At 43.1% G+C, this 26827-nt stretch overlaps 1 protein-coding gene across 3 annotated transcripts in view; it reads right to left on the minus strand.

Annotated features, from left to right (window-relative positions):
- Window positions 1-26827, minus strand: part of LOC138975880 (calcium/calmodulin-dependent protein kinase kinase 1-like) — a 187971-nt gene that overhangs the window by 125105 nt on the left and 36039 nt on the right. For 2 of the 3 annotated variants that reach the window (XM_070348653.1, XM_070348655.1), the window contains exons 2-3: window positions 14746-14863; window positions 2350-2391 (exon numbers count right to left, since the gene is read on the minus strand). In XM_070348653.1, coding sequence (XP_070204754.1) covers window positions 2350-2391; window positions 14746-14863 — 160 coding nt within the window. The remainder of the gene's footprint in view (window positions 1-2349; window positions 2392-14745; window positions 14864-26827) is intronic. The other variant, XM_070348654.1, reaches the window with a different exon arrangement.

Consider the following 26827-nt stretch of genomic DNA (forward strand, 5'->3'; position numbering starts at 1 on the left):
AAAACAAATCTCTTTTACAAAAATATGGATTATATGCAACCAACTCTCTTCACTTTTTAAAAAGCAGAGACCATATATCTTGCCGTTTCTGTAATCAAACATTGTAAACAGATGTCACAATAGTTCGGAAATATTACCACAAGCGATTACAGTAAACCTGCAATTAAAATAAGTTAGAAGCATGATTATTATAAGGCTGGAAAAATATACAACCCTCATTCAAACCCACTAAGTGCTCGTAAACCGTATACATTTCAACCACCCAATTACTGCAATGCTCGTAAACCGTATACATTTCAACCATCCAATTACTGCAATGCTCGTAAACCGTATACATTTCAACCACCCAATTACTGCAATGCTCGTAAACCGTATACATTTCAACCATCCAATTACTGCAATGCTCGTAAACCGTATACATTTCAACCACTCAATTACTACATTTCCAACCAAATAACAGTGGGGATAAGTACAACAGTTATGCACTTTTTACCTGTTCCCCACACGTTTTGCAGATCTATATATCTTTGCAAGAATGCCCCCAGAAAGCGAGTACATGTTGTACAGCCAAACTCGTTAACATGCCAACACCAGTCCCGGGTATTAACAGTCCATAATCCTTCCCTGCACCCTCTCTCCACAGCCAATGTGACTTGCGATTGTGATGGCGTGGTGAATGCATTGTAAAGGTCAGTTCTCGTGACTTTACTCTTTCTCACAAAGAGATCAGGTATGAGCGTTCAGGACCATGGTTTGTATTGTTGACAGTCATTCTGGGATATTCATTAGACCTCTCTTACGTGCGAGACGCACGCCCACACAGACAGACACAGCCAGCCAGCCAGCCAGCCAGCCACACACACACACGAAGTTCAAACTCATTCAAGAGGATTCATATTGAACATGATTTTTTTTAAATGTATGGCAAATCAAAGTCAAAACAGCACTGCAAAGCTAAAAAAAATAAACAAGTTTAATAAAATAAAATAAAAAGTCGCGTAAGGCGAAATAACAACATTTAGACTTCAACTGAAAACAAGTCGCGTAAGGCGAAATTACTACATTTAGTTAAGCTGTGGAACTCACAGAATGAAACTGAACGCACTGCATTTTTTCCACAATGACCGTAGTCCGCCGCTTGTGCAAAACGGAGTGAAACTGACGAGCCTGTTTAGCGCGGTAGTGGTTTCGCTTTTCTGTCCCTCTCTTCGTTTTAACTTTCTGAGCGTGTTTTCAATCCAAACATATCATATCTATCTGCTTTTGGAATCAGGAATCGACAAGGAATAAGATAAAATTGTTTTTAAATCGATTTCGGACATTTTATTTTAATCATAATTTTTATATTTTCAATTGTCAGAGCTTGTTTTTAATCCGAATATAACATATTTATATGTTTTTGCAATCTGAAAATGATGAAGAATAAGATGAACGTAATTTTGGATCATTTTATTAAAAATAAATTTAATTACAATTTTCAGATTTTTAATGACCAAAGTCATTAATTAATTTTTAAGCCTCCAAGCTGAAATGCAATACCTAAGTCCGGCCTTTGTGGAAGATTGCTTGGCCAAAATTTCAATCAATTTTATTAAAAAATGAGGGTGTGACAGTGCCGCCTCAATTTTTACAAAAAGCCGGATATGACGACATCAGACATTTATCCAAAAAATGAAAAAAACGTCTGGGGATATCATACCCAGGAACTCTCATGTAAAATTTCATAAAGATCCGTCCAGTAGTTTAGTCTGAATCGCTCTACACACACACACGCACCAGACAGACAGACAGACAGACAGACAGACAGACAGACAGACACACACAAACACACACACACACATACACACACACACACACATACACACACACACACACAGTGACACACACACACACGCACACACACACACCACGACCCTCGTCTCGATTCCCCCTCTATGTTAAAAAATGTAGTCAAAACTTGACTAAATGTAAAAACGTTAACACCCCCATCTCTTTAGTCCTGTGTTTAAAGTTGAAGGGGAAAATGTAATGGCATTACTTCTGTGCAAGAATTCTTTAAATACTGTTTTACACACACACACACACCACACACACACCACACACACACACACCACACACACACACACACACACACACACACACACACACACAATTATATGTGATGACGTGACAATTACCGGTGCTTTTACCGAGCTAAGTAATTCAATAAGCGATACAAGTGTGCGTGCTTTATGGTTAGTCGCAGCTATATGGTAAATAAGCCAGCCGTAAGACGCGTTAGTTATGACTGAAAGAGATGAGAATGGGAAAACGTGTTAGAAGAAAAGAATTCATAAATCAACAACTTACTTTCTGCCTTGGCGCGCTAACATCTCGTTCAACTGTCGTGCACTAAAGTCACAAAGATAAACGCACAAATTGTACACGTCAATTAGAGCAGGCGTTATTTCAAACACACAACTCGTAAACGTTGTTCAGAAAAACAACAAAATGTTATATTAAACAGACAAACACAGACGTCATGCATGACTAATCTTACGTAACACACATGTTCACACGTCTTTCGAAGCAAGCATATTTCACTGCAAACATTTTAAACACAGACTACAAATACCTTGTAGAACACAGAGATCAATGACGTCACCGACAAGACAAAGGCAATACAGACGTTATTCACAAAAGACATGCTGCATGCAGGCATCATTCAGAACACGTTCTTTGGACGTTCAGATAGCGTTCAGAACACTTGTAGTAAATGTAATTCAAATAAGTTAAAGAGTGGAGATCACTTGGAACAGAATTTGCATCCATTCAGCACAACACACACACACACACATACACACACACAGACACACACACACACAGGCACATTCACACACATTCACACACACACACACACACACACACACACACACACACACACACACACACACACACACACACACACATTCCGTATGGCCCAAAACACGCACACGAAGCGCAGGGGTAAAAACGCAACCACATCTGCATAATTGACTGAATTACGGACATGCTTCCACTGTACAAATAGTGAATGTTCTCTCGTGGTGAAAATCATCACGCAAGCAGAAAACAATATTCAAATCACAACTTGTTATACGATACTTCTGAATCCCAACAAACGAGGAATAAAAACAAACAGACATGAATTATTGAAAATATTTATAGATGAAGCCTCTTCGGCAGGTAAAACAAGTCCGTGAGGAAATTTTGTTTGTTTGTTTGCTTAACGCCCAGCCGACCACGAAGGGCCATATCAGGGCGGTGCTGCTTTGACATTTAACGTGCGCCACACACAAGACAGAAGTCGCAGCACAGGCTTCATGTCTCACCCAGTCACATTATTCTGACACCGGACCAACCAGTCCTAGCACTAACCCAGACGCCAGGCGGAGCAGCCACTAGATTACCAATTTTAAAGTCTTAGTATGACCCGGCCGGGGTACGAACCCACGACCTCCCGATCACGGGGCGGACGCCTTACCATTAGGCCAACCGTGCCGGTCGTGAGGAAATGAAACAACAAAACTGTCTGCTTTATTACTGAACACACACTCACACACACACTCACACACACACTCACACACACACTCACTCACACACACACACACACACACCACTCAGAAAATTGTTATTCCAGAGATAGCAGAGACCCGAAGGCAGGCGACAAGGGACTTGTTCACCAAATATTGGATCCCGCAATCCCTTTGACAGGGGCCACATCAAACCGCCATACACCTAACTGAATTTGAATCATGATTCATGAACGGAGGCGGGCTCATACAAGACTGCCAAAAATGTGTGTGTCTGTGTCTGTGTGTGTGTGTGTGTGTGTGTGTGTGTGTGTGTGTGTGTGTGTGTGCGTGAGTGTGTGTGTGTGTTTGTATGGCTCTGTGTGAGTGAGTGAGTGAATGTGTCTGTGTGTGTGTGCGTGTGTGTGAGGATTTGTGTGGGGGGTAATGTTGTCTGTGTGTGTGTGTGTGTGTGTGTGTGTGTGTGTGTGTGTGTGTGTGTGTGTGTGTGTGTGTGTGTCTGTGGGTGTGTGTGTCTGTGGGTGTGTGTCTGTGGGTGTGTCTGGGTGGCTGGCTCGTTGGCTGGCTAGCAGGGTGGATGTCTGGCTGGTTATTGATGGCCGCAGGAGCGGTCATCTATTGGAATGCATTCGGAGAGGTGACATGTCTCGTTTGTTATTACCGTTCTCACGAGATCAGTTACAGGGTGGGTCTCTCTCTCTCTCTCTCTCTCTCTCTCTCTCTCTCTCTCTCTCTCTCTCTCTCTCTCTATATCTCTCTCTTTCTCTCTCTCTCCCCTCTCTCTCTCTCTCTCTCTCTCTCTCTCTCTCTCTCTCTCTCTCTCTCTCTCTCTCTCTCTCTCTCTCATCCGACTCCTGGCACACAGGTCAAAGCAGAGGTTAACTTGAGTGCACGTGTACCTAGCAGGAGGGGGTGATTTGGGTTAGAAATTAGAAGTTGGGTAAGCACTTTGGGTTATAGCTTTCAGTGGAGAAGATGCCAACACGAAATTGCACAATGCTCTACTATTTATTGTCCTTGTCTATCGGACACGAAGAAGGGAAGCTACAATCGCCCCAGACCATACATACTCTTTGTTCCTGAGCCTGGACCATTGAGACGGTTACCTCATAGATCTGTTCATTCTTCAGTTTGTCGGTGTCAAAAGTTATATCCCCATTCCACACAGCCGTTCTAGGTCCCGTTTCCGTACCAACCAAGGACTGCTGCCACAACAATGGAACGCTGCGCAAACGGCCGTTTTTGGCATCTTTCAGCAGCGTATATAGTCTGACCATAGTGGCAGCCGTCCTTGGTCGGTAAGGGAACGGGACCTAGAACGAATGAATGGTATGACAACTCAGTGTGTGAGAGCGCTACCGTTGCGTTACCGTTGTTTTAAGTTCCTTTAACGATCCAAGCGTTCCATTACCGATGGGTTGAGGTTCCATTACCGTTCATTCTGATCGGGAGGGGAACGGCTAAAAATTTGAACATGCAGCCCAAACTCAGCCGTCCCTACCGACCAAAGCAGTTCCGTTAACGATCAGTTACGTTCATTGCGGTTCTCTCCCGATCCCTTCTGTGCCCGCACCGTTCCTTGGTCGGTACGGGAACGGGACCTAGAACGGTTGTGTGGAAAGGGGGTATAAGACTCGACCACTTGGTGGAGAAAGATGGAAGATCTCTGGATATAATTGAAGAGGAGTAGTCTTCCTTTTAGAAAATGTGTACTCTGCCTTGCAGATTAGAAATTTGTGCTGTCGGGGCTGGGTAAAGGGAGTGGAGGGTAAGGGGGTGGGGGTGGGTAAGCGAGGGGTAAGAGAGGCGAAAGAGATAACTGGACAGGGAAAAGCCACTGCCTGAAGTATTCAATAAAGTCACACACAAAAAAATAGAAAATACCACAAGTGCAGGTTTTCAATTCATATTTTGCAAAGTATCTGCACAAGCGCAGTGTGCCTCTGTGAGTATGTTCGTGGCTGCTTTCATGGGGTGCCTGTATCCTCAGGAATTTGAGGATTTCTTTTATCTCTCTTTTTCTGACACTGTTGATTTTACGTCATTTTTACAGGACAGTTTTTTTCCTTTCGGTTATAAGTTGTAGTAGTTTGACCTTATTGTTTTAGGACAAGTAGAGCTCGTTCACCAGTAACAAAGACTCACTCAGTCCGTCAGTGTGTCTGAGTGTGTGATGGGGAGGGAGGGGGGAGGGGCTCTCCCGTGACCGGCCACCTGCAATGTACGGACAGGTTTGCACTGGCCCAAGGGTGTCCGTTCATGAGAGGGACTGCTGTAACAGCTAAACTAGTGCAATACACAAGTAATCAATTTATCCACTTGACTATATTCACAAAAGGGACCTATCACTCTTCTTTGCATGTTTTTATGCCTACGAATTTTCTAATACTCTGCAACACATGTAACCCAAATTCAACATGTGCCCGTACAATACCGCTTCTTTTATGAAAACATTGCTTCGGCCATGTTGATTTTAATCAACCAATTTTCTTGTTACAGTATGTGTCGGTCTGTGTGTATGTGTGGCCGCGTTTGCCTGTGTTTGTGTGCGTGTGTCGGTGCGAGTGGGAGGATGTTCAGTACTGCTGTGACAAAGAGGGTATTGGCATTCGTGTATCTGTGGTTCTTCTCTGCGTTGTTTGCTATCTCTGTTACTGTTGCTTTTCAATTCAACCGCAAATAACACAAATTTAAAGTGAACAAATTCGAGGCCTTCGGGGAAATAAGCAACAGGATCAATCGCACTAGAGTAGAGCGATAAAAAAAAAGATGGGACCTCAACACATCGCCCGGACAATCAGACCCGACACTCAAATTTCCCAGGAATAATGATCCGCGCAGTGCGCAACGACAACAAGCAGACAGCTGCGGAGCTGGAGGCAGCTGTCCCCGACAGAGCACTCTCCACGGGACCTACAGACAGCTAACCCGATAACCAAAACAAGTCGCGTAAGGCGAAAATACTACATTTAGTCAAGTAGCTGTCGAACTCACAGAATGAAACTGAACGCAGTGCAACGCAGCAAGACCGTATACTCGTAGCATCGTCAGTCCACCGCTCATGGCAAAGGCAGTGAAATTGACAAGAAGAGCGGGGTAGTAGTTGCGCTGAGAAGGATAGCACGCTTTTCTGTACCTCTCTTCGTTTTAACTTTCTGAGCGTGTTTTCAATCCAAACATATCATATCTATATGTTTTTGGAATCAGGAACCGACAAGGAATAAGATGAAAATGTTTTTAAATTGATTTCGAAAATTTAATTTTGATCATAATTTTTATATTTTTAATTTTCAGAGCTTGTTTTTAATCCAAATATAACATATTTATATGTTTTTGGAATCAGAAAATGATGGAGAATAAGATGAACGTAAATTTGGATCGTTTTATAAAAAAAATATTTTTTTTACAATTTTCAGATTTGTAATGACCAAAGTCATTAATTAATTTTTAAGCCACCAAGCTGAAATGCAATACCGAAGTCCGGGCTTCGTCGGAGATTACTTGACCAAAATTTCAACCAATTTGGTTGAAAAATGAGAGTGTGACAGTGCCGCCTTAACTTTCACGAAAAGCCGGATATGACGTCATCAAAGACATTTATAAAAAAAAAATGAAAAAAACGTCTGAGGATATCATACCCAGGAACTCTCATGTCAAATTTCATAAAGATCGGTCCAGTAGTTTAGTCCGAATCACTCTACACACACACAGAGACAGACAGATACACACACACATACACCACGACCCTCGTCTCGATTCCCCCCTCTATGTTAAAACATTTAATCAAAACTTGACTAAATGTAATGAACTGACACTATCCCTCATCGAACCCAGACAGACGTAGAAATTGAATGAGAAAAAACAGTAGTTGGTTTGACAGCATTTTCGCGTCTGGAAAAAATACACACCGTTGTAATGACAATGACAGACAATACTCAAATAATTTGTTTTGAGTTCTGAGTTTAATAAGGTCCTCTTTTGAATACTGCCACAACTCAAAGGCATCCTGGACATACACCTCTGCGTCCTGTGTCCAGTCATACCTCAGTTAAGACTCTCTGTCTGTGCAACTAAAACAGTTAGCGAGAGACAAAGACAACCGAAACCTGGGCATACCCTCTTATATCCTTGGCACAAAGGGTCAAAAATCCCAAAAATAAGCCCTTAAAAAAATATGCCCATATTTTTGAAAATATGCCCATATTTTTGAAAATAAGGCCTTATTTTAGAAATAAGGCCTTAAATATTTACAGCCATAAGGAAATAAGGGCATAATGAAATAAGGCCTTATTTCTGTTAAGGCCTTACTGAAATAAGGCCTTATTTCTGTTATGACCGTAAAAAAATAAGCCCTTAAAAAAAATATGCCCATATTTTTCTGCGCATCGCTACTGCGCATCCGGAGCTAGAGCAAGATCAAGATGTTACACTGATATAAATCAAACAGTCATTTCATGTAAACAATGCTTACCTTGAGCGAACATACACCTCATCGGAAACCCCAATTCTCTCGCAATTTGCAATTTCAGCACAAATTCTTCTCAAAAATTCATCACGATCTCTGAACCCCCCATTCGCCATGTTTGTTATGAGATATTGCTCTGCGCATGAGCGGCGCAGGCGAATTCTATTCAGCTTTATGATTGGTCAAAAAAATAAGGCCTTATTTTTTTATGCCCTTATTTTTTTGTGCCCATATTTTTTTATGGCCTTATTTTTTTATGCCCTTATTTTTATTAAGGCCTTACAGAAATAAGGCCTTATTTCTCGTAAGGCCTTATTTTCAAATAAGGGCTTATTTTTTCATGCCCATATTTGTTTAAGGGCTTAAAGATTTAAGGCCTTAATAATGGAAAATAAGGCCATATTTTAGAAATAAGGGCTTATTTTCAAAAATATGGGCATATTTTCAAAAATATGGGCATATTTTTTTAAGGGCTTAATTTTTGGATTTTTGACCCTTTGTGCCAAGGATACTCTTACTTCCAGGAACACTTACTCAAGTTACTGTTCCTCAGTTTGCTTCTTGTCAGATTTACTCCACACATGGACATTAGTGTTTCGAAATCAATTAAGCAATTGTTTCTCCTTCCTTTCCCCTTCTACAGGTCCCCGTATCGTTCGCCTAATCAAATATTATATTGCTTTTAAGAGCACGTGTATAAGCTTTGCTCGTTGTGCTCCATTTGTTACATTGATTGTATGCGGCATTGTTATCTGTAATTTTCTGAATAAAACTGTTTAAACCAACAACAACAACAAAAACACTGGAAGAAAAGTGTGACTTTTCTTTATTTGGTGTTTAACGTCGTTTTCAACCACGAATTCGAAGGGTTATATCGCGACGGGGAAAGGGGGAAGATGGGATAGAGCCACTTGTCAATTGTTTCTTGTTCACAAAAGCACTAATCAAAAATTTGCTCCAGGGGCTTGCAACGTAGTACAATATATGACCTTACTGTGAGAATGCAAGTTTCCAGTACAAAGGACTTAACATTTCTTACATACTGCTTGACTAAAATCTTTACAAAAATTGACTATAATTATTCTATACAAGAAACACTTAACAAGGGTAAAAGGAGAAACAGAATCCGTTAGTCGCCTCTCACGACATGCTGGGAAGCATCGGGTAAATTCTTCCCCCTAACCCGCGGTGGGGGGGGGGGGGGGGGAGGATATGATATTGAGCTAAATTGACAGACTTTATGAAGAGATAATGTGAGAAGGCAGTGGAGAGTTTTAAAGACAGGGTGTCTTGTCTTCAAACAGCGGATCTTACCGGTACCTTCCTTCTTATGGAAACCGAACTGTTAAAGGCACAGTACGCCTCCCGTAAACCATCACAGATACTGTCAGGCTTTTACACACAGTACAAACACCCTTCCATTTGAACGCTCACCAAACGGGAACATCCTATGTGCCCTACGTAAAGAGCGAGCAATTTTCAAAGAATTAATTTTGCGGATTGTGTCAGAGACAATCGGACCGTGGTGCGTTTTGGCGCTAGACCTAACTTTTAAAATCTAAATAATAAATTGACAGCTTGTTACACAAACATTCTTTACTCATAAAAGAATTCTTTTTTCATCAAGACAAGATCAGTACAATTCGAATTTTTGAAAGTTTGAAAAAAGAACAGCCCGGAAGCAGGGTCACGCAGACGACGGTTTATACCTATCGCCAGTTCCTCTGAACAGTCAAAAGCCATCGCTAGAGTTCTTGTGAACCACAGCCGTTTGTTCCGTGCATAGTCAGAGGTACCTAATAGCGTGCTATTGCAGATAAGCTCACAGCGAGTCGCATTCAAATTACTAACTGACGACTACATTGTGAAAAAGGGAAACTTGATCACACGGGTTCACGATGGCTCAGGGGTAAGATAAACCACGCGAAAATAAATCTTTGAAAATTGCTCGCTCTTTACGGAGGGCACCTAGGATGTTCCCGTTTGGTGAGCGTTCAAATGGAAGGGTGTTTGTACTGTGTGTAAAAGCCTGAAAGTATCTGTGAAGGTTTACGGGAGGCTTACTGTGCCCTTAAGTACTACTACATTATGTCCAATCTTCCATTACAACACATACCAAAAATCAACAGCTGGTCTGCTACATGCGCAGAGGAGTCTTTTTTCTTCTCCGGAATTATTATCACACATGACACATGAATTTAACTTCACGGAAAAAAACCTTCCTATGCACAGGAAATGGTCACGCTGTTCAAATCAGCAATGTGTTAAAGTGGTACGATGCCCAGTCACATGGCAGTTTACAAGCTGCATGGTTAATATGGGAAGAATGATAATTATCCTGAAAAAAGAGGTTCCACTTTGTAGTAGTCGTAAGAGAATCCCTCAGCCGTACGCGGCATCCCCATGAGCCAGACCGAGGCGGGCTAACCGAGGGTCAGCGACCGACGCACCGCAAGCACAAAGGGCGCTAACTTTGTTTGCCCGAGTGTCTACTCCGTCGCGAGTGATGGGGCTTGCTAAATCGATTTCTGAATTAGCTTCCCTAACGAAGCGAAAGGCACGGAGAAGGAGACACTGAGAGGAACATGGTTATGCGGACGTGCGTATATTATGTATGCTTTATCGTTCGTGTGTGTGTGTGTGTGTGTGTATGTGTGTGTGTATGTCGGGTGGCCCGGGTGCGTGCTGCGTGCGTGCGTGCTTGCGTGTGTGTCCGAGTGCGTACGTGCGTGCCAGTGCGTACGTGCGTCCGTACGTCTGTCTGTCTGACTGTCAATCTGTGTGTCTCTGCGTGTCTATGTGTGTGTGAGAGAGAGAGAGAGAAAGAGAGAGAGAGAAAGAGAGAGAGAGAGAGAAAAAAGAGAGAGACAGGGAGAAAGAGAGAGAAAGAGAGAGAAAGAGAGAGAGGGAGAAAGAGAGAAAGAGAGAGAGAGGGGGAGAAAGAGAGAGAGGGAGAAAGAAAGAAAGAGAAAGAGAGAGAGAGGGGGGAGAAAGAGAGAGAGGGAGAAAGAAAGAGAGAGAGAGGGAGGGAGAGAGACAGAGACAGAGGGAGAGAGAGAGGGGAGAGAGAGGGAGAGAGAGAGGGAGAGAGACAGAGACAGAGAGAGTCAGAGAGAGAGAGAGACAAAGAGAAGAAAAAAAGATATCTGTCCTATAAAAAGAGAAGACTGTGATAGCGTTCTTCTTTTCATCAGACTGCAAACATTTTAAGGTTTGACAAAGTCCATGTGCCCTCTTATCTCTGTCACTGCTTGAGCCAACAGACAGCAGAGAGAGAGAGGGGTGGGATATGGGATAGTACTCCATAAAAGCTGTTTTACCCATTAGTTGGATTAATGCGCAGAAACAGTTTCCTCATTCTTCATTTTGAACAACAACAACAAACGTATCGTACGCTTCATTCCACATGTATGAGGGCCCCAAAGGGTTTAAAACCGTGATCGTGATTGGCGTTTTTTGACCTTTCTGTGACCGTGATTGCCGAAATTTCCATTTCTGTGATCGTGATGGGACTTTGCCCGTGATCCGTGATGACAAAAAAATCAAGTCTCGTGATCGTGATCGTCATTTGTTTTCGTGATCGTGATGGGCATTATTGCAAAGCATTTTATTTTCAACGTACATTTTTCACAGCTGTATTACACTCTATGATCCTCTAGTCTATTCGGTAAGGAGCCAACCCCGATTGAAGGGAAGCAACAACACATTCAGAAATATGATTTTGAGAGCGATTGCTTCCCTTTAAAAGAACCAATTACACACTGACAAAAAGAGATCCAATCAGAAGGCAAATTGCAAAAGTCTGCCAAACTTCATCCAATGGAAGGGCTTCGTGCAAAAGTTTTGAGTGCAATTCGAATTCGAAGATCAAAAATGGCGTGCAGCGGTACTGTCATCGAACTTCTGTTATATTTTGTGGATTCAAGCCAGACCAAAGCTGGCGGCGAGAATGCCTTCCTTGGTGGAAAGGTCAGGCTTCGGGTCGGTCTTTCTGAAGACGAAATATCAAGGTATGTTGATCTATGTTGCTCTATGACTGTTCTGAATGTAGGCAAAGATCTTGAAATTTGTTCAAGATCTTTGAGTTTGAGTGAGATCATTGACATTGTCGACATTGCCACGTCCGGCTGTCACTCGCTCAGTGTGACCTCGACTGGCTCGAGATCGAGTCTGCGTTTAGCCAAAACCGAAACTAGAAATGTGTTTTTTATCCCAGCAACGTGGACACGCTTGGCATAGATTCTAATTGTCGCTTCTTTGCATTAAGCTTGGATTTATTTTAGCGCCTGTAAACTTTAATATCAACAATGGGTTAAATTCAGAAACAATGGCGGGGAGACGCGCCAGTTTGGGTCACTTGATCCTCATGTCAAAGACGATCAAAGTCATGTTCGTTGGGGATTTTGTCAGGCATGCTACTTTTCCGGTAATTGCCGGAAATCCGATAAAGCCGTTTTCAAAATCCGGTAAAGTCAAATTTTTTCCGGTGAAGTTGAAAAATTTCCGCAAAAACGATCCGTGTGAATATCGCGCAACGCGACCGGGCGCCGGTCTCAATGAAGCCAGCGCACAGTAGTGTTGTTTTCACCAGTTTGGAGGTGTGTTGAATGGTGGTGGGGGGAGGCTAAAATGGGATTTTTAACAAGATCACAACACTATTACAACCCCTAAAATGATGCCCAGAATGCACCAGATTGCACAGATTTTAACCGTTTTTTGAAAAAATTTCCGGGGGAGCATGCCCCCGGACCCCCCTAGTTTGCTCGCCTGCTTCGCAGGCTCAGGCTTGTGGCTTCGCTACTGGTACTGCGCGCTTCTTTCAGGTAAAACCGTTTTTGGCCTGTAGCATTCCTGTTTTTTATTCAAGGCCATGGAACCAGGCGATGGTGTACCTCAAATTGTACGGCAAAGTTGAAAATAAAGAACCCATCACACATACATGTACTTTAATTTCAATCCACCCAATAGTTTTTGAGAAAATGGGTTTACAAGATTTAGCTCTGGAAATGTGAAATTGTGCAAGTATATATTCATGTGTGTGAGTGAGGGTGTGGGGGTTGAATGTGTATGAGTGTAGAGAGAGAGAGAGAGAGAGAGAGAGAGAGAGAGAGAGAGAGAGAGAGAGAGAGAGAGAGAGAGAGAGAGAACGAGAGAGAGAGAGAGAGAGAGAGAGAGAGAGAGAGAGAGAGAGAGAGAGAGAGAGAAAAAAAACCCAATGAAAACAACATTCTTGTTACTGATTACAAATCATGATATGTATTTCTATGTGTGTATGAAAGAGAATTCAAAAAATAATTATAAAAAAGTGCAACAGTTGTCACTTTGTGTTGAATAAACAATAGATCCAGAGGAGCGAATTACTGTGTGGTTGTGTTTACTTTGACACGTGCTTTCTGTACATGCAACTTTTACCGTGACCGTGATTTGCCACTGGTGTTCGTGATCGTGAAAACAAAAATCAAGGTAACTGTGATCGTGAAAGCGAAAATTTCCCTTCCCGTGATCGTGATGATACCCCCCCCTTTGGGGCCCTCATGTATTACTCAAAGACTCATTGTAGCATGATAATGTCCGAAAAAGTTGTCAAAAAAATACGACACAGAATACATTTAGTTGACAGCGGCGCAAAGTACAAAGGTGTCCGTTCATACAATTGAAGGGACAAAACTCTTCCAGACACACAAGCAATCCAAGGAAGAGAACCACTAGTATTTCTTATCTTTGCGGAGTTGCTTCCCCGAGCATTGCAAACAAATCCAACAGGCAACAGAAATCACTTGTGATTTTGTGATCTTCGCCTGGTTTATGGCATCTCAGTTTTCGCACGCGTCAGTAACAGACGATTCTGTGACTATCATGTGAATATCTAAACTCACACTGTATCAGAAGTAACCTAGCAGAGAATAATAGACCAGCTGTTGGTCGGAGTCAGGGGAACTACATGGGTATTGTCTGAGAGCAAATCATACTCGTCATACTCCGTGAAGAGCTGGCGACGAAGTGACTGAGTGATACTTATCACCTGAACACGTGCGTTGTTGTCTGCTTCAGGTGAGCCTTACCAAAATGCACAGGGTGAGAAGATATTACCGCGCAATGCGTGCATTTAGGACAGAGAAAGGCCTTTTTTCACATCGAAGAGAAAAACAGTAGACGAAGAGAGCCAGAGCAAAGAGGAGTGCGCAGGTGCGCGTGTGTGTGTCAGTGTTTTCTGTAAACACGAAGAGACAAATCGTTCCCTCGGTACGTCAGAGGTACTGCAGGCTGAACCACACTTATGCTTTTATTAAGAACAGTGGAGTCACGACAGTCCTCTTACACACACACCGTCACACACACACACACACACACACACGGAGATACTTGGGCAACGTAATCAATCTCTCTCTCTCTCTCTCTCTCTCTCTCTCTCTCTCTCTCTCTCTCTCTCTCTCTCTCTCTCTCTCTCTCTCTCTCTCTCTCTCACACACACACACACACACACACACACACACACACACACTTTCTTTATTTGGTGTTTAACGTCGTTTTCAACCATTCAATGTTATATCACGACACACACACACACACACACACACACACACACACACACACACACACACACACTGTGACACACACACACATAAACAACAACAACAGCATTAACAAAAACAACAACGACAACAACAACAACAACAACAACAACAACAATACGAATCGCGCTAAGACACAAACCCTATAAGGACTCACCTTATAAGGCCAATCTTGGGCGCCTTCCTGGGTGCTGGTGTGTGTGGCTTGGGCGCCATCTTGCCGGGCGGTTGACCGGGGGGCATGGCCTCGGGACTGGAGCACAGACTGCTAGCTCCTGCAGCACACAGACAAATACACACAATGTCAATCAAACACACACAGACAGGCACATGGCAATCACATAGCGCCTTACGGGGCGAACAGGTAGGCCTAATTAATACTCAGAAATTCCCCCTCATTTTCCTTTCTATATAGTTGTTTCAACCAGGCAATCCAATAGTTAATCAACATGGATGGGAACCTAAGGGATGGAACGAAAAGGTCATGCGAGAATCATGCCAGTACACAACACATCCCCCAAAGACACGCGGGAAAACGAGGAGGAGAAAAACGGAGAACGCGAACAAAGCCTGAACTGTTGCTGGACATCGGAGACGAGAGTGTCACGCAAAACACAAAAAGCGAGCAGAAAAGGGCAGATAAAAACCGCAGAGACTGGCCGCCATTACTGGTCACCCAGTGGTCCACAAATTGGTCAAGAGGGGTCCAGATTGGGCTAATGACCACTGGCTCTTCACAGACCTCCACGCGCGGAAAGCCCTCCAAACCATCTCTGCCTATCCCTCTGCCTTTCTGGCCGTCATGTCCAGTTCTTCGTGAGGGTGCTCACAGATGGGGAGACAATTGTGTGTGGGCTGGCGTGCGTGCGTGTATGTATTTGTTGTCGTTGACTGCCTGGGATTTTGTGCGTGCGTGCGTGCGAATCTCTCTCTCTCTCTCTCTCTCTCTCTCTCTCTCTCTCTCTCTCTCTCTCTCTCTCTCTCTCTCTCTCTCTCTCTCTCTCTCTCTCTCTCTCTCTCTCTCTCTCTCTCTCTCTCTCTCTCTCTCTCTCTCTCTCTCTCTCTCTCTCTCTCTCTCTCTCTCTCTCTCTCTCTCTCTCTCTCTCTCTCTCTCTCTCTCTCTCTCTCTCTCTCTCTCTCTCTCTCTCTCTCTCTCTCTCTCTCTCTCTCTCTCTCTCTCTCTCTCTCTCTCTCTCTCTCTCTCTCTCTCTCTCTCTCTCTCTCTCTCTCTCTCTCTCTCTCTCTCTCTCTCTCTCTCTCTCTCTCTCTCTCTCTCTCTCTCTCTCTATCATAGCTAGAAACCGGGGATCGATAATAGAGTTTTACTGACATTGGTGTCAATAACAAAGCTCTAAATACACAGAGTGCTGATAATATAACACTTAAGCACACAAAGCATACGTCGGATGGTAGAAGAGGAAAAATAATACGGCGTATCGAACAGAGACACGGTGTTTTATGGCCGACAAAGGGTTGCAGTGATCACCATGAATGGACCAACATTGTTGCTTGGCACTGATTTAGGTTTTTGGAATAGTTTTATGGCAAGTGATTATCCTGCATTGATCAACACATCCGTCTGACATGGTTTTTGTCGCTGTGTTTGTCAATGACGGAGAGAGCTTGGTGCCGACTCGCATGTTTTCAGCGAAGCTACGGAACTAGTGACACATCGTGAACACTCATAACAATCAATGAGAAAGAAAGAGAGAGAGAGAGAGAGAGAGAGAGAGAGAGAGAGACAGACAGACAGACAGACAGACAGAGACAGACAGAGACAGACAGACAGACAGACAGACAGACAGAGACAGACAGAGACAGAGTGACAGAGAGAAAGAGACAGAGAGGGAGAGAGAAAGATTTTCAAAGCTACGCTATTTGAAGCTTGTAAATGAAGCACTTCCTAGAGGAAGCACTCTACATAACTCTTTCTCTGCCTCTCTCTCTTATTTTATGTATAGGTCAATCAATCAATCAATAAATCAATCAATAAATCCTTTTCTCTATCTCTCTCTCTCTCTATCTCTCTCTCTCTCTCCCCCCTTACCCTCTTTCTCTCTCAGCTTCCTCTATTACCTTCGTTTTGTTAAGAATTGTCATGGTAATTTCCCTCTCGTTTCCTTCTCTGCCTCTCTCCCCCCCCCCCCCCCCCCCTCTCTCTCTCTCTCTCAACCCCTCCCCCTCCCCTGCGTCTCGTCACACATAAAAGCAAGTCAAACAATGTGATTTAGGTCAGGAAATTACCGCACGCTTGCTCAATCGATTGCAACATTAGCTACGGTGCCTCAGAGACAATAAACACTGCGGTGTTGCCAGCACGCCACAGATCATAAAACAACTGATCGATACTCTTGCCTCAGCTCAAGGTAGTGTGTCATATAGAGATTACACAACGTCATCGAGTGAGGGACCGAAAAATATTGAAACTCGAGGAAGATTTTTTTGTGGTATCAACCGAGACCGTAGGTCGAGGTTGATACCACACAAAAAAATAATCCGAGAGTTTCAATATTTTTTGGTCCCTCACAAGATGACGTTTGTGTAATTTGTGTATACAATGATAAATTGATTGTATACAATGATCAATCTCTATACCTTCCTGTCACTGGAAGCAGCAACACTTGAAAGCATAAGTTCCATTGACAAACGTCATTTATGATTGGCGTCATCTATGAATGACGTCACTGTCTAGACAAGACAAGTGCCGGTATCGGCAAACCTTGTCGCGGCAAAGGGCTATGACCCGTGCCTTGATACCATTGAGATCATAGGAGATGCACAGCAGTGCCGATACCAGGTTTCTTTAGCTTCACTTTAAAATGATATCAGAACGATAGTTATTCACTTGAAAGTGAACACAGGAGAGTTGTATACTAAAAGCAACACAGGCCAAGGTTCACCTCCAGCGTTCACTGTAATTTTCAAGGACTTCCGCGTGGCAGATGCGCAGGCTAACGGTGTCGCATTTTACTCGCAGATGAAGCTCTAAGGCCAACCCTCTATATGAATATATATAGATCTCTCATTTCATTTTTGCAAATGAATGTATTTTATTGGTAAATAATTCAGGCAAACGTATCATTATATTCCTTTAATTTTGCTTTCAAAATGTTCTCTATGTAAACCCTTTGGTTCACAACCAAAAGTCCTATACTGAAATTGAATCGCTTGCGATTCGATGTGAACACGAAAGTCTCTCATTAAACTATCCGCTAACCAAAAAAGCTGGAATTTGCTATTTTCACTATTTTATTAGCTTCATTCTTGCAGTTCAGCAATGTACTACTGAAGATGAATCAATGCTTTCACATTATAAGTGTACTACTGACGATGAACCAATTCTATCACATTAGCACTGTGGTGAATCAATGCTTTCACATAAGCCAGTTTTACAGCGTGATGCGTGCTTTTGATCACAATCCAACTGAGTGTGTAGCTGTTCTTTTAATAACCAGCGCAATGACAGGCATAAACAACGCATGGATTTTCATTCGCGAACGCCAGATTGAGACAGTACAAGACAAAACAAATCTCAAACCTGTACGCATCAGCTTCCGATATGGAAATGTCTCTCGCGCCAGAGGCTGGAGTAAACAATGGTTTATTAAGCTAATGAGCAAAAGCTGGTTAAGAAAGCGTTTGTTTTGTTGTTGTTGTCGTTGTTAGCGTCGTCGTCGTCTTCGTCGTTGTTGTTGTTCATTTGGGAGTTTTACTCCCCGCCGAGTATTTCGCCGCACTGTACATATTAAGGCTGGTTTTTGTTGGCTGGTACTAATGGTCTACAAATGATAAAGTCACCGTGTCAGTTGTCAGACTATACCAACAAGCCACATCACATACGTCATGAAGTAGCCTAATATGTTTAAGGGACGTCAAAAACCAACAACTAACCGACCCCCGTCGCACTCTTCTTCCTTGGAGACGACCCCTCACTACCAGGAAAACATTTCACAGACACTGAGTTTCGGTCGTCAAAAGACAACATGTCCTTTGTGACATTACGACTTGACCATAGGTAAACCACATCATGTATCAAATCTGTTCCTCTAGTGCGGTGAAAGTTACAATGTTCCCCAGGGGCGGATCAGTTCATTTTATGGGGGGGGTTTCCAAAAGTATATTGTGAAGATATGGGTGTGAAGGCGCGAAGCGCCGAGCCGACGGCGCAAAGCGCCTAGCTTGCTAGGGGGGTCCGGGGGCATGCCCCCCCGGAAAATTTTGTAAAAAAGGATGCAAAATGGTGCAATCTGGTGCATTTTGAGGATGATCATTACCAGTTTCAGGCAGCAGATTTTGTCACTGATTAATACCCCAAAAAAACACCATTTAAAAAAAAAAATTTTGGCTGGGGGGGGGTTTCCGGAAACCCCTGAAACCCCCCCCTCGTCCGCCCCTGTTCCCTCACTCCTGTTTAAGGGTCTTACCACGAACACATTTCTGACTTTCAACACTTGTTTGGGCGAGAACTGTCCTTCCGCTGCCATGAAAATTGCATATCACCACAATCCACGACCAATTATTTTTCAACAGGGTCTTCACGCGCGAACGCTGTTTCAAGAACAAGAACCACAAAACGACTTTGTCGTCTGTCTTTAAGAAACTAAAATGTGTCCTTAGGCCTATATTCAAACACAAGGGCATATCGACTGCAACCACAGACTTGACACTCAAAATAATGACGGGCTCATTGGAAGGCCTCTTGGCGTCATTTCATAGCAAAGGAACAGGGAGAAACAAACATATCCGGCAAGCTTTTCCACTCACTTTTACTACAAAGTCTTGACATAAAGTCAAGGCTCCCTGACGACATGAAACATCCCATACCAAGGAACACACCACCAGACTCTCCAAATCACACCGAGTAACTCCCAAGTCTCGGAAGTCTCCAAATGAATGGCCAATTCTCCCCACAAAGAGAAACTGGCCACTAGCACGTTTCCGCTGCTGCCTTCGTAGGGATAAGCAGATTGAGCTAAAACCCGCAGCCAGGGGAATCCCCAGGAGGAAATGTGAGCGAGGGCCCCGCAAATCTGCGACAATTCTGCAAAACACGCATTTACGCGGCGTATATACTGACTGGCCTGTTCGCACGCAATCGCGCCGTTAGTTGTAACTGACGAAATACGCTGCTGATGTTATGTTGTGTGCAGACGCTTTCGGTGGAGTTTGGGGGGTTTTAGGAATCGGGTTTTGCTAATTAATTGTACGAGTGTTTGGAGGGGGTGGGGTGGGGGCTTTTGTTGGTCGTGCGTACCCCTCAACCCTCCCTCCTCCCGTCCCCCTTTTCGTAAATGAATCGTTAATTAATCGCTTCAAAGTGCATTTACTTATCTGCCAATCCTTTCCCTTTTCTCCAATCATAATGTTCTCGCCGCGTCCGATCGATCTTTTGTTTGTTTGCTAGTGGTTGCTGCTACGCACATATTCTCGCCATTATTCACTCCAGGAAGCCGTGGTCATGTCCCTAAGATACTGCTCTAATCTGCTTCCATTGATTTAACTGTCGCTATTATGCTGGCAACAGAGTGACGTCAATTCCATCAGCTAAGAAGAAGAAAAAAAAATCTGATTCGCGATAGGTCTCGATAATTCGACGAAATCGGATTGACCTTTGTTGACTCATTAAAACAAAATACTAGTTGCTTCATTGGGTCTACCTACGCAATGCTTCGTATCTTCCGGGTATAATATGCTGTACGCTGACAAATCGTCCATCCATTCTTCTTTCACGTTGCAAATCAATAGTTCACGTTTTCTTTCCTTTTCTATTATCCTTTATTTATTTAGTTAATTATTTATCTATTGTGTGTGTGTGTGTGTGCGCGTGTGTGTGTGTGTGTGTGTGTGTGTGTGTGTGTGTGTGTGTGTGTGTGTGTGTGTGTGTGTGTGGGTGTGTGTGTGTTTGTGTGTGTGTGTGTGTCTGTCTGTGCGTGTGTGTGTGTAGAGCGATTCAGACCAAACTACTGGACCGATCTTTATGAAATTTTACATGAGAGTTTCTAGCTGAAAAATTGCATTGCGTTCAGTTTCATTCTGTGAGTTCGACAGCTTGACTAAATGTTGTATTTTCGCCTTACGCGACTTGTTTTCATTTTTTTTATAAATGTCTTTGATGACGGCATATCCGGCTTTTAGTGAAAGTTGAGGCGGCATTGTCACGCTCTCATTTTTCAACCAAATTGATTGAAATTTTTGTCAAGTAATCTTCGACGAAGCCCGGACTTTGGTATTGCATTTCAGCTTGGAGGCTTAAAAATTAATTTATGAGTTTGCTCATTAAAGTTGTCATTAAAAACGATTTTTCGCAAACAGATTTAAAATTGATTGCATCGTATTCTTCATGACATTCTGAATCTAAAAGTATATACATGTTATGTTTACTCTTAAAATGTGATCACAATTAACGAAAATAGATTAATTAGTCTCACGATTAAAATTTAAGAAATCGATCCAAAAAGGATTTCATCTTATTCTTTATCATTTCCTGATTCCAAAAACATATAGATATGATAGGTTGTATTCAAAACAAGCTCAGAAAGTTAACAAGTATACAGACAAGCGCGCTTTCCTGCTTAGCACAATAAGCTACCGCGCTATTCTTCCGTGTTAGTTTCACTGCGTTTTGCACGTGCGAGGTGAGCGATTTCCTTCTCGCGGGGATTGACGAAGCCGTACTGTCTTGGTGAAAAAATACAGTGCGTTCAGTTTCATTCCGTGAGTTCGACAGCCTGACTTAATGCAGTTATTTCGTCTTACGCGACTTGTTTTTTTTATTATTATTTTTTTTTAAATCCTAACCAGGTTTTGTTTTGCACACGCAAAAAGGTGAAAAAAGAAAGCAACACAAACATGAACGCATGCAGCAGAAATAACTTACCAGGTTCTTCTGGGTATAAATATTTATATTTCACAGACATGTTCTCTGACATTCCCCCTTTTTTGTTTTTTTAGTAAAGACTGATGCGTGGTATATCAAATCAGACTAGAAACATACTAACTAACTACCCAATGATTCTTTGATAAGCCTCAAAAACTTATTACGGGCATGAACTGGTTGGCAAATAAACATAGCGTCCTCGCTTAAAAACATCGGACATCGATTGACCCCCAAAATAGTCTCAGCTAATATTGTGCCTGTGATCTTTTTAGTGTTGAGTTAAATAAAGAAACACAGTCTCAAAATATCAAAATATTAGCAAAATATTAGCGAAGTCGATTTTTGGGTCAATCGCTGTCGTATGTTTTTAGGTACTAAACCCTCAAAAGGGTCATTTTCATTTTATCATCCGCGTGCACATTCTGCGCTCTCGTGCTCGTTTGCACTATAGGGCCACGACACTACGTGTTTGGGGGTTGATGGCCCAAGTTTGTTTGTTTATTTGTTGCTTAACGTCCAGCCGACTACGTAGAGCCATATCAGGACGAGGAAGGGGGGGATGAAGGGGGCCACTTGTCAAGCGATTCCTGTTTACAAATGCACTAACCCATTACTTGTGTCCCAGCAGGCTTTAGTAAAACTAAATAAATACCTACTGGAAGATTACCAGTTTCCAGTATGTTAAAATAGGCTTAACCTATCTACTGCTGGACTTACATCAGAACACTATCAGATTAAACTATACATGAATCGCGAGACAAGCGGCAAGAGAAGAGATTTTTTGGAAAAAATACAGGTGAATGAGCAAGAAGGCAGAAAAAAGAAAAGAATTCACGAAGAAAGAGATAGCATGACAGGAAAGAGGAACCAAAAATCTACCTAACAGCAAACTAGAAAGCTCCTGCGGTTCCAAAAACAGGAGGGGCCTTTAATTTCATAACCGCAGTGCCCCACTGCGGGATGGCCCAAGTTGAAGACTCTGCAAACAACAAAATGTGGAGCGGTTCTTTGGGTCTCAAGGGAAACGGTCTGTTTGAAAGCCGGTGGAGAGATACATGGCGCTTCAACACCTCATCACCTCCCAAAGATTCCTACTGAGGCTGAATAAACGATCGCTGCTCCTCAAAAAGCAAATAACTCCAGCCCTTCGAAGGTCCACGGAGTTTGCAACTTCAACCCGAAAAGACAAGACAAAGCATCAAAGAGGCGGAAGAATCCCGGATCAAGGAAACGGGGTGAAAAATGAAAAGAGGTGTCTTGGTGAGAACCCGCGCTGGCTGCATGATGAAAGCCTGGCCAAGAAACACTTTCTCCAACATCAACAGACTCTCTCTCCGCACACTGAATGTGCGGCAAAGAGTGGACATGATGGAATCGTTTTCCTTCAAGCACAAGCCGGGCGTGTCATGTCATGGAGTGGGATTCTTTTCACCTTAAGGCAAAGGGAGCCACTAAAATCTAAATTTGTATTTACTTCTACCATAGGCTAATGTTATATGTTTATGAAGTGGTAAGGCATATACGATTTCAAAACGGATAACGTTTTCAGTACCGTCACTGTCCGTTACCATAGAAACGGCAATCTCCAACTGCCAAAATGGGTTGCTAGGAACACGTTTTTTAGCTTCCCCTTAAATCATAGGAATGTGATTTTTTGTATGTAGGATGTAGGAGTCCATAGTTGTGGAATGACAACAGGGATTTTTTCTAGGATGAATAGTTCTGATAAAATATTTTTTTTAGATGAATTATCATGTTTTTCAGCACAATTTTAGTAAATATGACCCGCCTGAACAGTTATTTATTAATTTAAAGAAAATTCCTGTTGTCATTCCACAGGTTGTCCTCTGATAAGCATGTCCCTTAAGTTTCATTGCATTCTGAACAGCTGGATTGAAGAAAAACAGTTTCCTAGAAAGCAGGTCATGCAAAAACGCTGAACAGAGAAACAAGGCCGAGAACATTTCAAAGCTCTTTTATTCACCCCAAATCAATGTTAACATAGTTCAGGTATTTTTCACAGACACCTGGTAACTACAGGCTTACCTAAAACTGCCCAGCAGCATATGCTGCACCCCCTTGTAGTCTAATGAGCTCATCCTGTCTTTTGAGTTTAGCTGCACGCACAGTGTCGCGTCTCTGTTTAGCTGATCTTTCTTGAACCTGAGGCTGCCAAGAACCCTTTTACACTCCTAGCCTTGTTTAGTCTTTTCATGTTACAGCCTGTTGTAAAGCCGTAGAACTGTGCAGTGTTGAGAGCAGCCGCTGGTTCAAAATTGAATTCCCTAGCCCCTGTGACGACTGCAAACCGTACGCGATTTTTGCATGCAAATTTGTCCTTGGGGCAGCGAACCCAAACGCTGCTGTGGAGACACTCATTAGAGTTTTGGGTTTTTCCTGACACACATCTCTGAAGCAGTTGATCTTTCGTCAGTCTCTGGTAAACTGGTTCTAGAGGAGGATTCAGCTTCTTGAAGTTGAGAGGTGTATGGACGAGTTTTGCGTGTGGTCCTGGGGGCTGGTAGAAGGACCATGACGCGGCACCATGGGGGCACAAGTCATGCTGTGGCTTGTCATCTGTTGAGAAGCCGTGACGCAGAGATGCCATCACTGCCCGTTTCATGTCTGCAACTGTCTTACCCCCCCCCCCCCCCTAATTGCCCGATTATAATATATCGTCAACTTCCTGATTGTATTCAGAGTCAGCTGATCATACCCTCGCCCTCCCAAAGTGATTCCTTTTTTGCGGCAGTCTGTCACAAGGTTGCGAAGCGCTGTTACAAGACGCTTGGAAACGTGATTGATGTACTCTTCTTTTTCGATGGTTACTTGATCTCCATAAGGCTTTATTTTGGAAAGTTCCTGGAAGGTTTTTGTGTCACCGTCTGACAGGATAACTGTGTATCGCAGATTGTGCTGCGACACTGACCTGCCCCACAGAACCCGAGCCGCCTCGACTTCCATGATGCCACTGGAACCTAAAAATAAAACCACCGTTTCAGTCAAAGTCAGCCACTGAATAGCAAACACACAAACACACACAAACACACACACACACAAAAGGCAATCAGCCACATATCTACCAACATAGACGCTATTATTGCTTTTGTTCAGTACATGTATTACTATGCATGGATTAGTACCCAAACACACACACACACATGCATGCACACATACATGCACACACACACACACACACACACACACACACACACACACACACACACACACACACACACACACACACACGGCAATCAGCCACAGATCTACCAACAAAGACGCTATCATTGTTTTTGTTCAGTACATGTATTACTATTCATGGATTAGTACCCAAACACACACAAATACACAAACACGCACAGACACACACACACACACACACACACACGTACACTTCACATAGACAGCGCACACAAAACACTGACACACATTTTCACAAACACTTACAGATCTATGTAAAATTCAAACACAACACACTATCATCCCATTTCAACAAACGTCTTCACAAGCGCACCATACACACATACTGTTTAGATCTACGCACTCACCTGCAAAATTCTTGTCACAGATGTCCAGTTGTTTTACCAGCCAGGCAGCATACTCCAGGGGTTTCTCCTGGAGAAGTTTGTTTCCAGTTGTCTGGCAAACGTATGACAGTAGTTGCACATAACATGAGCGTCAAAGCAAATTCCAGTCAGCACGTCTAGACTACAGCACACCCTATTCCAATGTGGGACGAGTGCCCCCTGGTCAGCCATGATCCGTCGTAGCTTACACTGATATCAAGAACACCATCATCAGACAGTGTCATTCCATTGTGCGTTGCGTGTATCTGTCTGACCTGACGGACAGCCTCACTGAATACTTTCTCCTCCAGTAGATCTACATCAAGTCGTTGATAGAGTTTATCAGCTTTCTTCTGGAAGGTTTTGTGATCCATGCCTACCAAATCTAAACTTTCACAAAATTTGTTAAATTGTTGAGCACCTAGCCCACATATCAAGGAGTCTGGACGAATAAACGGCTTGCCTGATGAGACCATAATCCGTTTGACCGCTTTCTTTGGAGGCAAGGTATCCAGCGGTACCTGGAACAACTTCCTCACATGCGCGTACACTGCAAGGCCGTGTCTCTGTTTTGAGTCTGGGCATGGTGACAGCGTTGGCTGTTTACGTTGCGGACAACAAAGTTCGTTTACAAGTCAATACCATCAAAGGTTTCCAAATCAACAAGACATCTCCTTGTTTGGGAAGCCTCTGGACCTGTCGCTTTTGACCAGTGGCTGCTGTGTAGGCCTATGTGTTCGTCTTGAATTGTTTTCGCGTCAAACCGCCAAGAACACACTCTCAGTCCTGACGCAGAAATTGATCTGCATGCCACAGCGGTCGATCCAGATTTTGTGCGCTTGGTCACCGATTGTGTTTTAGTTGTTCTCTTGTCTCTGCAACTCTTCAGTTGTTGTCTTCTCGTACACTTGCCTTTATGATGTGTTTTTCGGAGCGTTAATCTTTTCACACGAGCCATTTTTCTAAGCAAACTCAGTCGAAAACTAAACGTGGTGAGCAGACGACTTTTAGAACGCGAAAAGCCACGCGAGCCTATCTGACCAATCGTGGCCAGGTATTTACGTCATACCCCCTTATATGGAAAGTGTCTGGGGGTTTGCTTGTTTGAAAAATAGGGGGGTTTCCCCAGGAGAATCCATATTTAACCGAAAATAACCGCCGAATGACACAGGGGAGAGAACTGCTGTTCAAACGGTATACGACGTTTCCGCGTTGGGCGAGCAGAAATGTCTGTTGTCAAGGGTTGAAAATCGTAATTTTTATCGGAAGAGTGAATGAAAAGACAGAAAAATTCGACGGGTTGGTGCAATGAAATATATTTTTAGAGACTTTGATGAATTTGTATAGTGTAATCATATGCATGTCATGAAAGTAGACAGATTGAAAGGTGCAAAACTGCTAACAACTCAAAATGGCTGTGTAAGTCCAATGACTCTAAATTTCAGTGGCGCACTTCGCCTTAAAGCCCCAGTCTGTCTCAAATTGTTTACAGAACGATTTCAATCTTCTCATGAAAAAAGCCGTTCTAACCTTAGCAAACACACTTGCAATAGCATTTAATAGCATTAAATGACACAGTTCGTTTGAATGGCTATTTAGCTCGCGTAAACCACACACCTGTTTTCGTGGTTTATCTAAGGCAGTGCTTCATTTTGTTTTAGAGCATGAGGGGTCAAATGACCCCTGACCACTGAAAATGAGAGGTCAATTTCATATGGCATGGGCCAACACCATCGAAAAGCAGAAAAAAAATTGTGGGGGGGGGGGGGGGGAGTATAACAGACTGAGAGAGTCGC

Source organism: Littorina saxatilis, linkage group LG9 (genome assembly GCF_037325665.1).
Source record: "Littorina saxatilis isolate snail1 linkage group LG9, US_GU_Lsax_2.0, whole genome shotgun sequence".
Lineage (NCBI taxonomy): Eukaryota > Metazoa > Mollusca > Gastropoda > Littorinimorpha > Littorinidae > Littorina > Littorina saxatilis.